Source organism: Anthonomus grandis, chromosome 22 (genome assembly GCF_022605725.1).
Source record: "Anthonomus grandis grandis chromosome 22, icAntGran1.3, whole genome shotgun sequence".
Classification (NCBI taxonomy): domain Eukaryota; kingdom Metazoa; phylum Arthropoda; class Insecta; order Coleoptera; family Curculionidae; genus Anthonomus; species Anthonomus grandis.
This window is the reverse complement of record NC_065567.1, coordinates 41,164,410-41,177,076: the sequence shown is the minus strand read 5'-3', so window position 1 is coordinate 41,177,076 and position 12,667 is coordinate 41,164,410. Positions and strand designations below refer to the sequence as shown.

The 12,667-nt window shown below is 35.0% G+C and overlaps 1 protein-coding gene across 7 annotated transcripts in view; it reads left to right on the top strand.

Annotated features, from left to right (window-relative positions):
• The window catches only part of LOC126748540 (serine/threonine-protein kinase ULK3-like), a 57,656-nt gene that overhangs the window by 29,124 nt on the left and 15,865 nt on the right, over positions 1–12,667 (top strand). For 6 of the 7 annotated variants that reach the window (XM_050457850.1, XM_050457852.1, XM_050457853.1 and 3 more), the window contains 2 exons: positions 6,422–6,529; positions 6,724–6,872. In XM_050457850.1, coding sequence (XP_050313807.1) covers positions 6,422–6,529; positions 6,724–6,872 — 257 coding nt within the window. The remainder of the gene's footprint in view (positions 1–6,421; positions 6,530–6,723; positions 6,873–12,667) is intronic. The other variant, XM_050457856.1, reaches the window with a different exon arrangement.

Genomic DNA, 12,667 nt, shown 5'->3' with positions numbered 1-12,667 from the left:
TTCAAAGGCTTAAATACTCAAAGGCTATAATAGACCATGACTTACTTATTGCCAAACTGAAGTATTATGGGTGCAACGATATTGTTTTATATTTTTTTAAAACATATCTTTGTAATCGTACACAAAGAGTACGTAGACATGCCAACTTTTCAAACATGGGGTACATCAAGGATATAACCTTGGGCCTCTTTTATTTCTTTCTTTTTTTCAATTTAGTTGAATATAATTTAAATGCTGAACTTCAATTTCATTCCACTCAAAGGAGTATAACTTAGTCATTAATCCAGCCAAAACTAAAATGATACTATTTTCAAATAAAAATATTATTTCATCCGTATAACAACTGAATAATACATCAATTCCTTTTTCTGATGATATGGAGGTTCTTGGATTGACTTTGGATAGCTCTTTGCGGTTCATAGAACATATCAGTATCCTGCTAAAATTATTTTTAAATTATAAGACTAGGAAAAAACTTACCGAAGCTTTTGTTTTATCCATTATCCAATATTGTTTGATAGTTATATAATTTTCCCTGTTTAGATCAACAGACATAGTACCGTTTACAACGTGTTCAAAATACCTGTTTACCTATTCTTTTATTAAAATACTGTTCTTTTTTATAATAATCCCAATCCCATGTTTAATGACAGTTTGTATACATTTATAACAAATTTAAAAAAATTATTTTTTGGAAGAATTAATGGGATAAGGTATCTTGTTTATTGTTTATTGGGGGACTGCTAGTTTATGGAAATTAGTTGTTGGACCTATGGTAAACTAATGTATAAGTATAGTTGCAATTCTAATTTATTTAATTAATTAATTTATTTTTTAAGTTTTTTTAATAAAGGTTAAGAGTGGCTTGTAGTTAATCTTCGCCTTGGTAAACAAATAGGCATTATTGTAACATTTGCTGAATGAAGACATTTTCTTATTACGAAGATTTCATGCCAAACGGCAATCGCACTTCCCTGGGGAGAGGGGGACCATTAACTTATCCCAGATATCAGAAAGAAGCAGCTCTGATGGAGTCCTGTCCATGTTATCGGACTTTGTTCTTTACCTTTATTTATACATAATTCACTTAAACTAAAATTACATGATATGTTTCTTAAACTAGTTGACGTTATCTGCGTTTCCAATGAACTTTCTGTCGTCGTTTTCCTTAAGGTTGAGCAGTTTTATGTTTTCCAGCAGGCTCTTTGGCATTACTCCTGTTGTTGACACAATAATTGGGATTGTCCGCACTTCTCTCATTTCCCATTGCCTTCGTATCTGGTGTTCTAGATCCCTGTACTTAATAATCTTTTCATTATATTTCGCTCTTAGGTTGTTATTATTAGGAATAGCTACATCAGTAAGGGTTGTCTTTCTAGAAATTTATGGATCAGGATTAGGTCAGACCTATTGTTATTTACTCGTTGGTCTGTAACTATAGTGCGATCTAAATACAGTTTGTGTTGGTCATGTTCAAGAATTGGTTCCGGCTTATAGTTATAATATGGTACGTTGGCTGCCAATAAAAGGTTTAGTTTTTCTGCGAGCTCTTGAGGCAGTATCTTTGCAACTAGATCATGTCGTTCTTCATATTCCGTTGGTGCAAAAGTTTGACATCCACGAGTGACATGCTGAATAAACTCCGTTGTCTGACATCCATCACTTTGTACCGTCGGGTCACCTACGACAAACTTTAAATAATTTCTTGTTGGTATTACTTGATCTTGGATAGCCACAAGAAACTCTTCAGTTTCGGGGAAAAGCTGTTCCGAAGATAACCAGTAGTTCAACGCCGCTATAGGGACATACTCTTGTTGAACCTTGTGAACATGCCTTCCATGAAGTGGTTTTTTCTTGCTCGCTGCGATGGTGTATGGGCAGCTCAAGCTCCTAGAGTTTAAGTAGTGTTGAGTCGTCTGCTTCCCATACGGCACGATGAATGTCTGATGTTTCAGCCTTAATTAAGAAAAAGGATCGCAAGTTACCAATTTGCTGTTGGTTTCCTATATCGGTCATTTCTGTTCCTCCCATATCTTGAGGTAGCGTAGTTTGTTCTACGGCACTGCGGGGATGATGCTTTCGTTAGTAGTGTTCTAGTCTTTCTTTGCAAGTTTTCAATGTCTGTTTTAGTCCATCGTATAATAGCAAAAGAGTAAGTTAGTAAACTGACTCCATATGTATTTATAGCTTTAAATAAGTTTCTGCTATTAAAACTTGTTTTAAGGAGTCGTCGCATTCTTCTAGTGAACTTAGTAGTCAGCTCATTCTTTATGATTCTATATGGTCTATTCTTTGCGCATTTGTTCTGATTGATTTCGTGTTGCCGCAAGCATTTTTAAGTCATCCATATAAAGTAGATGGTTTACTCTGATTAGTTCTCTATTATTCTTTTTTAAGCTGAATCCATACCCAGTTGAATTGAGTTGGCTCGAGAGTGAATTGATGGCAAGGTCCTTGGAATACACCCCTACGGACAGGAATCATTAATAACTGCATTAGTGCCAATGCAGTTATCATTAGGCACCTGGAGTTTTATTGATGTTCGCCAAGGTTCCATAGTGAATTCTAAAAAGGAAATTATGTGGTTATCTATTTTGGACAATTTAAGTACATTAATAAGGCATTTATGTGGAACTACATCAAAAGCTTTTCGGTAGTCAGTATATGCTGCGAAAAGGTTTCTCTTGTTATTAAATGCCCGATTTCTAACTACTGAATCGATAATTAGCTGTTCTTTACATCCCATGGTACCTCTGGTACATTCTGTCTGTTGAGCGATGATCTATTCTGGTCACAAAGTCTGTAAATACGTTCTGTAATTCAAGATGTAATTAGTTTATATCGTGTCGGTAAGCATGTTATTGATCGATATTTAGCGGGGGAAAAATTCTATTTGATTATGTTTCACACTTTGCTCGTTCTTCATTTAGCCATTCAGTGTCGAGGTTGCATTCACTGGGTGTTGTTAAGCTTTCGATAAAATTCCTTCTCTGACCGTTCAAGAAGTAATTTATCCTGTTTCCTTTTATTACTGGATTTATACTTTCTTAAGCGACCTGAAAAAATAGATAACTTCTGTTTAAGGGTGTCTATACATTGTTCCGGAGTACAGTTTTCTGGTTCCTGCTGTGTATGCTGTTGGGTCCGAAGCATTATTTTCTCTACTCGTTCTTGTACTTTTCTGGTATTCCTTTAGCCGGCCAATGTCTTTCCTAATATCTTCAATCTTTTTTATTAGTTTCTTTTCTCATGGTGGTGTCGGTCTCTCATTACGCGTAATACTTTGCTGGTTATTTAATATTTTCAATCCCAAGATTTTAACAACAGCGGTAGCCGCACAATATTAGATGGTTATTAGATGGAGCTGTTCAAGTCTCCTAATTGTAAGAATATGATCAGGTATAATTAAGTTGGCAGCATTAAGAAGAATAGCCAATTTGCAAGATTTGAGAAGAGTTAACTCTAGGAAGAGCTGGTCTTGTTTAGGGGTTTATGCCTTCATACTCTGCCATTGCCCTTCGAGACTCTGTTCTAAGTTTAGCATGGACTTCATCATTATGTTCATTGTTCATTGTTCATTGTTCTGGTCTTCATTTTGGGTTTATTGATTTATTATTACTTCTGGTAACGGTGATTGGTCTGGTAAGTCTAAGTTTTCTTCCGCTTCTGATGTCTCTTGGTCGGCATTGTCCTGCAAATTGTCCCTTATTTCATCTAAAGCCTGTTGTTCATTTATTTATGCTGCAATTTCCCTTTTAATAGAGTTAATTCGCGTTTCTGGGATCAAGTTATTTCTAAGAATGTCAGCGACTCTCTGCTCAGTCACGTTCATATGTGGATATTGTCTGCAGATTTCGACATGTAGCTGTTGTCTGTCTGTAGCCAATGGTCTGTTGCCCCAGATTTTTTTTACCTTAAAGAAAATACGCGAAGAACGACGGTCCGCATGCTGTCATATTCAGCGCCGGCTCCAGACATGCCCTGGCGATCCACAGGCTTCGGTTATTCTCCATTTTTATGGGTGTATTCTCCGGACTATTATTATTATTATTATGTTTACAGCCTGTTAAGGCTCGCACTCCCTCTAAGGGGGGGGGGGGTCCCTCTACTTATCCCAGATACCTCCGATATCAAAAGGATTAAGCTCTGTGGTCTGTGGGGGCCTTTTCGGTGCCCTTAAGTGACCCGAAATGTAGAGTTATCTCCTAGGAATTTTCGGGTGCTGCGAGCAGTTGCCAGTAGTACTGCCTTTTGCATGTGCTTATATATTGTATTCCAGTAGACTCATTGGTATTACACCCGTTGTCGATATAACATGTTGTTTGAGTTGCAAGTTGTTTGGCCCAAAAATCTTGAATTTGTTCTTTCGTGGGGTATTGCTTATCTGGGTGAACTGAATTTGAATTTAGCTCTCTATAAAATTGTTTTTCGGCCTTTTCAAAACGAAGATTGTCACGTTTTCGGTTATTACTGGTCTTGTATTTGAAAATAAGGAAAGTTTCTGTTTTAGAGTATCCAGGCATTGTTGAGCTGTATTATTTTCTGGTTCATGCCGAGTGTGGATGTTGTTTCTCTGCAAAATTTCATCAACTTTCTCTTTTAGTCTGTTTGTTCGTGTACCCCTCAGATATTCTGTTAGTTGGCCGATATCTTTTCGAAACCTCTGAATTTTTCGTTGAAGTCTGGTCTCCCATGGCGGTATCGGGAGCTCGGTTCTTGCAGAGTCATTGTGGATCCTCATCTTAATCTTCATGGTTTTAGTTTTCTATAAACTAAAAGGTGAAGAGATTGCATGTTATTAATATTTAAAAGATAAGGTGGACGAATTTTGGTGTTTAAAAGTTCCATAATTTGACCTAGTTTTTTTGAAGAGTTTACTTTTGGAAGTTTGGGTCTTATCAGTGGGTTGGTTCCCTCAAATTCTAGCATCGCACGTGCCATTTCTGCAGATAGTTCGTGATATAGCTCAGAATTGTCCTCTTGGGTGTTTTCGGTAGTGTTAGGTTCCTGTGTGTTATTTAATACGTTTTCTATTACAGGTTGCTCCTCAGCTGGTTCATTGTTAGCGGGGTCTTGTTCGTTGTTAATTTACGCTTGTATTTCTTCTTTAATGGTATTGAGTCTTGTCTCTGGAATTAGGTGATTACGCATTATTACCCGATACTGGTCTGTTACTCTCTGTTCGGTGACTTAAAGGTTGTCTGTAGCCAATCATTTCTCGTCCCAGGTTGGTCACTTTATAAAAGCTGCGCATGACGGTTTCATTCATCGCAGATGTCCATTTCATGCGCTGTCTTTGTAGTCCCGCCTGGGTGAGCGCGGGCTGAATTTCCTGCGCAGCACCTTCAGCGAGGGGGGCTCGTGGTGGTGTTGGGCCGTCCTGGTCGTTTTGTTGTTGAAGAGGAGGAGGTGTAGTTTCTTGATTTCTTCTATTATTATTATTATTATTATTATTATTATTATTATTATTATTATTATTATTATTATTAGAGAGAAAAATAAAAAATGCTTCTTACTACAACCAATACCAATATTACTGATCGAATTTTACTTTAGCATTATATTAAGCATGGGCTAAAAGGCCCTTGAAACTATGATTTAAGTAAATTCTTCTGTGAATGAGTAAGTGTGAGTGAGTGATGTGTAAACTAAATAGGTTTGATTTTGTATTACTGTATTGTTATTTATTTATTTAAAATCGCACATTTACTCAAGCCAATTGAACTAGTTGGTATTTACGAATATTTGTTCGAGGTATAATAATAATGATAACACGTTTATTAGTTACTCAAAAGAAAGTTACAAAAATACTAATCAAAGTAAATAAATACAGTCAGGCAACTAAAAGCCTTTTAATTAGATTTCCAGGAATCTCATATAAATGCGGACTTCCTGAGTTCTGTTAAGGCCTGCCAATATTAAAATATAAATTATATAGTAAATAGATAGGGTAAAGGACGGAGGAGGGCAGGGATATGGCCTAATAATATTGCCGATTAATAACGCGATAGTTTTGATAAAAAAGAAAAATACATATTTTTACACTGACTTAAGAGAGTTATTCTTGATCTAATCAAAAAAAATCATATTATTTTTAAAAGATTTTTTCAGAGAACACTGCTTCATTTATTTCAAATTTGTTAATTAGATGTGCTATGGTTATATGGGTTATCCATGGACTATATGGTTTATTTTTACCTTTTATATTTTTTAATGGAGCATGCAAGTTAATAACCTCAAGCAGTGATTGATTAAAAAAAATAGGTTTCTAGTCTTATATGTGTTGTTACTGTACATTAGATGCCACTGAATTGATGCTGCATCTAACTGAAATCGCTATAATCGTATGGGGATTATAAAATTTTTGTGATCGTCAAATTGAATAATATTAAACAATTGTATTTATATAATTTTATTTCAGATGTCAATGCTACCGTCCAGTTTCTTGAAACCAATCGCTAAACACTACCGAATAGAACAATTAATTGGTTCTGGCTCATTTTCAGATGTTTTTCGTGCTATCGATAATGTAAGATTTATCTATGATTACTTCCTATAATATTTACTTTATTTCTTTTTTTTAACTCATTTTTTTGAAGATGATTAGGTATTTTTTAATTTAATAAATATTCTTTTTCAAAATTTACTAAAAAAAATAAATAATATATCAGTAGCATTCATGTTCTGAATAGATTTATCTCAATATTTGTATTTTTATTGCAGGTTTCTAAAGAAACCGTGGCTTTAAAGTGCTTCAAGCAACAAATGAAGTGGATGGGACACTTTCGAAGTGCAGCCAAAGAAATTGCCTTTTTAAGGCTTTTGGATCACCCGAACATCATTCAACTAAAGAGTTATGACCTGAATAAGGAGTAAGTTTCGTTAAGTTAAATATACCCAATAATCCTGTTATGTAGGGTTTTTGCCGTTCGCTAAGATGTGAATTAAAACACTCGATGCATAAAAAATTGTCAATGGATTTATTACACTAAACACGATGACTTAATACTACTAGAAACATTATTATTTACACTGTATTTATTTACTGTTTATTTGTTTATAGTCACTTGCGTGCATAGAAATCGGCCCATTGTTAACTTTTGGCTATAACTATATTTTTTATTTAATTCTTTATAAGATCAAAAAAAGAAATATGCTATTTGAAAGACAATTATATATATTTTAAATGTGAGGATTAATTTATGAAAACATATTTCTGTTATATTGTTATATTTATGTTTAACACAGTGAAATTAATGCATTAAACAAATCAACACTTTTCATCAATTTTTTAATAACGGATGTGACCTTTTCTCGCCCTAATAACATTTCTTAAACGATTGGGCATAGATCTACTCAAGTTTAATATTGTTTCTTTTGCTATGTTAAGCCACACTTCTTCTACTGCAATAATAAGCTCTAGCTTGTTATTGATTATTCTAGCTTGAATTCTTTGTTTTAGCTCATGCCATAAATATTCGATCGGATATAGGTCAGGATCAGTCAGCTCTGTATGCTAGCCATTCCATAATCCTAAAGGCGACTTCTGCAATGTAATCTTACACGAGATTACATTGCAGAAGTCGCTTGGGGTGTGTGGCCTTGCGTTGTTATGCATAAAGATAAATTTGTCTCCAATAAAGTCGACGTAAGCTACCACATGAATTGTTAAAGTCTTCTCGATATATCTAGCAACTGTGAAATTTCTTCTTCCGTGAACAAAGTCACCCCTACGAATGAACTCAGGGTCAGTTCGTCTCCTGTACAAATTATACTCCAGATAATGCATAACTTCCATAACCGCTTTTCAAAGCAGCAATCTGCAAATCCACATTTCCGCGTCATCCTTCACCCAGTCAACACGTGGTCGTTCTTTCCTTTCCTATCGTTTGGAAGCCTTTCCTAGACTCTTTCCTGCCCTTTGCCAGTGGTTGCTGAACCTATTCAAGCCGAATGCATCGTAGGGGAAACGTCACCGTGCATTTCAGTAATAACAATTTTGAAAATTATCGATTCGGGGAACAGGGTACATACCCGACGGTTTTCCCGAATCTTCAAATCGTGCTGGCAGATTGCCTCGTAGCAGAGCCATTAAACTAGCAAGTCCAGTCTAAATCCAATCTGCAAATCGCTCTCTTGGTCTTCGGTCGCTATGATGGAGTCTCATCTGAGAACAAATCTTCATTCTCAAGCAGCACAAATATGCTTTAAATTATGATATAGCATATTAAAAATGAAATAGACCGTTTCTAAAAAAATGCCCGAACCCGTCGATTTTAATATTGGGTTTTGGGTTTTTTTACGTGGAAATTAAATATACAGGGTGACTCAAAAAAAAAGATATGACGTCAATAATGTGTGTTTTAAATGGAAACCACTATTTTTTAATGCAAAATCGGAAAAAACGCATTTTTTTACAAAGGATATGGTACAAAAGAATAGTGGTTACATAAGCAATTTTGAACGAAAAATTAAAATGAAAGAAATACGTCTTATCTAAATTAAATGTTGGTGTTTTGGTTTTTTAGTTGTTGTTGTCAGTGTATTTTGGTGAAACTAAAACTGGTTTATTCTTTTTGAGAGGCGAAAGCAGTGTTATCCTGCGTTTTATTAGTAACTACACTTTATTACCTGTTGTTATACTGTTGTGAAAGAATCGAAATCTTATTTAATTGAAAAGGACGTGGTTCAGTTATTTAATGAAACTCATCCTGATCGGAAACTCATCCTATTAAGCAGAGTTGAAGTAGTTTCGTGAATTCGCGCATGTTCAGGATACTCAAAAAGCTGGTCGGGGTTCAATAATTATTGAAGAAGATCAACTTAACGTTCTGTTAACGGTCCAAGATAATCTCAAAGCCACAATCACAAGCACTGCATAAAGTATTGAAAAAAGCAAAGTTTCACCCTTATAAAATATTCGTACTTCAAGAACTACTATCGGCAGATGATTTTGATCGCCGAAGTGAATTTTGTGAGCAAATGCAGCAATTATGTATAACATTAATTTTGTAAAACGGATAATATTTTCTGACGAAGCAACGTTTACTTTAAACTGCCATGTGAACGGACATAATTGTCGATACTGGAAGACCGAAAACTCTCATTGGTTCACAGAATGTCATACACAACACTGCGGTATAGTGGAAGGAAGAGTTTTAGGACCTTACGTTTATGATGACACTCTAACTGGTGAGAGGTATTTGGATTTTCTCCAAAATAATTTTATCCCCGCTCTGATAACTTTGTATCCGGACTTTGAAGAACTCGACATGCACCAACGTGGTCTTTTTTTCAGAAAGATAGAGCCCCGCCACACTAAGATTTACCCGTTCGCAATTATCTAGATGAAGTTTTTTCAGTTCGTTGGATATGTAGACGAAGGTACATTGAATGGCCACCCAGATTGCCGGATTTAACTCCCCTCGATTACTTTTTATGAGGATGCTTAAAAAGTGAAGTGTCACTAAACCAGCAAGTTTAGAAAATGTTAAAGAACAAATACGCCAGTGTCATTGACAACTTTCAAAAGAATTTTCTAATCGCCTTTGTTATTGTCAGGTTGTTAATGGTGCTCATTTCAACCATTTAATTTAGATAGGTATTTCTTTAACTTTACATTTTATCATAATTTTTCGTTCAAAATTGTTTCACTGTTCATTTGTACCACATCCTTTGTAAAAAATGCATTCTTTCTTATTCTGCATTAAAAAATGGTGGTTTCCATTTAAAAAACGTCATATCTTCTTTTTGAAGTGACCCTGTATATTTAATTTCCACGTAGAAAAACCGAAAACCAAATTTTAAAATCAACAGATTCAGGCATTTTTTCAAAAACGCTCCATTTCATTTTTATTGAATTTATCCGCTACTTTACGGATGCACTGTATGTAAATGCTATGTATATCCATAATATTCTAAGGTATATACATACAATGTCTATTTTTAATGCTCTGTATATTTTATCGATATGAAATAAATATACATTTGTCATACACTAGGTAATACATGGAATATACTATTAGCATGCACAGTGTATATCATGAATATACTAGATATTTAAACTATATCCAGGCATTATATTCTATGAATGACTCATAAACATCTATTATATTCTTTGTATCTGTTACATGTATCTTTATAGAATATACAAATACATTTTTAATATTCCAGGATATATAATAAATATTCCTAAGGTATATAGGCACGAAACATGTTCTGGATAATACCATATATGCAAAATTTCCTAGTAACAAAATGATATTTTGAATACGTCGTTTTTCGTACTACTTAATGACGTGCAAATGTCACATCCAAAATGACGTCCTAAATAAAAACGTCTTAAACGGAATTGAAAAAGGCTTCTCGAAGTCATTTAAAATGACCTTTGAGGATTTGAATATTAAGAAAAAACATTTTTACTTAAATTCTAAATACCTATATATTTATTTATTCATTTGTAAGTATATCAATAAGACCGATATTCTTTGGTCAAGGAAACCCTAAAAAAGGACGAATGAACAGGAGGAAACATTTGGTACAAAAATCCTGACAACTTTTAATCTTAATAAAAGGAAGTGCGCGTCCATAAAATATGCCATGTTTTCCTGTAGTTTTGTTTAAAATCTATAAACAAGATTAGATCAAGATGACATGCTGCTAACGCTATATGAAATAAAACTTTTTTGCAGATATACGGTATATATTTTGGGCGGACATCTTGAGAAGATGTTAGGGTAGAGTGCTTCAAGAGTGCGCACTTAAGGTTTAATCAGGTAAAAAATCCAACCGAATTGCGTTGAAAATATATATTATTTTATTTATAACTGTTGATACTTCAACAGAAAAAATTAAACTAAAAAAAAAGTGATTTTGCGCACTCTTATAAACCCGCTTTTTAAGAGTACGCATTTAGTATTGTAAGAGTACGCACGCAATTTTATGAACATAGGTCACATGTATAAGATCCAGAACCCTCGTAGGCAATGCATTTTTCATGCCACCATTCAGCACACAATATGCACTCAATCCAGTCTTCCGTAACAGGTTCTTTAAATGTTTCGTTGCACCCTGGACAGCTCCACATTTTCTTATGAGGCGGTGATTTTGGCTTCTTCAAAACAGCTTTTCCATTTTTCGGTGTCTTCTTTGCCTGTCTGAGGTTCACAGCGCATTTTCTTTTTAAACTCTCTTCCGAAAGCTCTTGTAGTGGTGGTAGGTTATAGCCCATATGTAGTTTGAATATGGGTTTCGGTTTTTTTTCTCTTTTTCTTCAATTAGTTGGTCCTTATATGGGGAGCTGGTGATAATTTCTGACTTATTGCTTCTGCGACTTGTTGACCTGAACGTAATTGATTTGGGTAATGGAGAAATTGTTGTTAATTTAATATAAGTTGATGATGTTCCAGGAGTGTTCGATAAATCAAATGTTTTGGTTTCTGGCGCTACAGCAACTGTTTGTTCCAAAGTTGAAATGATTGCAGATGTGTTGGAAACCAGCTCTGTAGGCTGAGGTGAATTTTTCTTAGTAGTGGAACTCTCAAGAACAACAGTTGGACTGTCAAGAACTTTGAAAGCATTTTCAGAGGCTAATTCAGAGATTTGATGAGGTTGAATATTGATTTTAGATGTTGAGTTATCAGCGACTTCTAACTGAATGTTTGGCGCATCTACTTGCGTAACTACTGTAGCTGTAGCAGAATTTTCTCGTTCTGTGACTAAAGTGGCCATGAAGTCAGCTTCGGTAAATATATCATCATTAAAGGGACATATCCCTGTCACTTTAAAACCTTCAATCGCATTCGTTAAAGTAGTAGCTTTAAAATATGCAGGTGCAAATATTGAAGCAATTTGGTAGACCGTAATTATCCGACCTGGATGGTTCGTCAACCATTTTTCACACTCGTTGGAATAAAACTTTTTTAACGGGCTAAAAAAACATCGGTCAAGTGGCTGCATACGGTGGCTACTATGAGGAGGAAGTGTTAATGCGATAATGTTATATTGTCGAAAAAAATCAACTGCTGCAATAGAACAATGGGAAGTGTGGTTATCCATTATCATTAGTAGTGGTTGTTCCTTTGTTGGCTTAGCATGATCTCGAAAATGTGTGGCATAATCAACAAACAAATCCTGATTGATGAAACTACTATCAGATACCATTCCAATTGAAGATGGCGGAGCTCCGTCCAAAAGTTCTGCCTTCATTCTTTTACGTGGATATATAAATGCGGGAGGAATAAATTGTCCACTAGCAATTATTGCACATACAACAGTAACATTGGTTCCCCGTTCTGCGCTTGATATTTTATTTGACACACCTGTTTCCTTTTATAGAGAAAACTTTAGGGGGCTTGTTTGGGACAGTTGAAATCCCGATTCGTCCATATTGTAAATTGCACGTGGCGGAAATTTATATTTGTTCATTAACTCCGAGAGGTTTTTATAAAACCGCTCACACTGTGGTTTATTAAACCCAACAGCCCTGGCGACGCTTGAAGCGGTGGGTTGCCTTAATGTAACATCTTTGTGCCGTTTTAAAAATTCACGCAGCCAGCCATTTTTGAAGGTATATATTAAAACGATGTTTTAATTTGTTTTTTTCAGCGAACTCAAATGCTAGACTTCTTAGAGCTCTAGAAGTTAACCCGTAAAACATGTTGTCTAT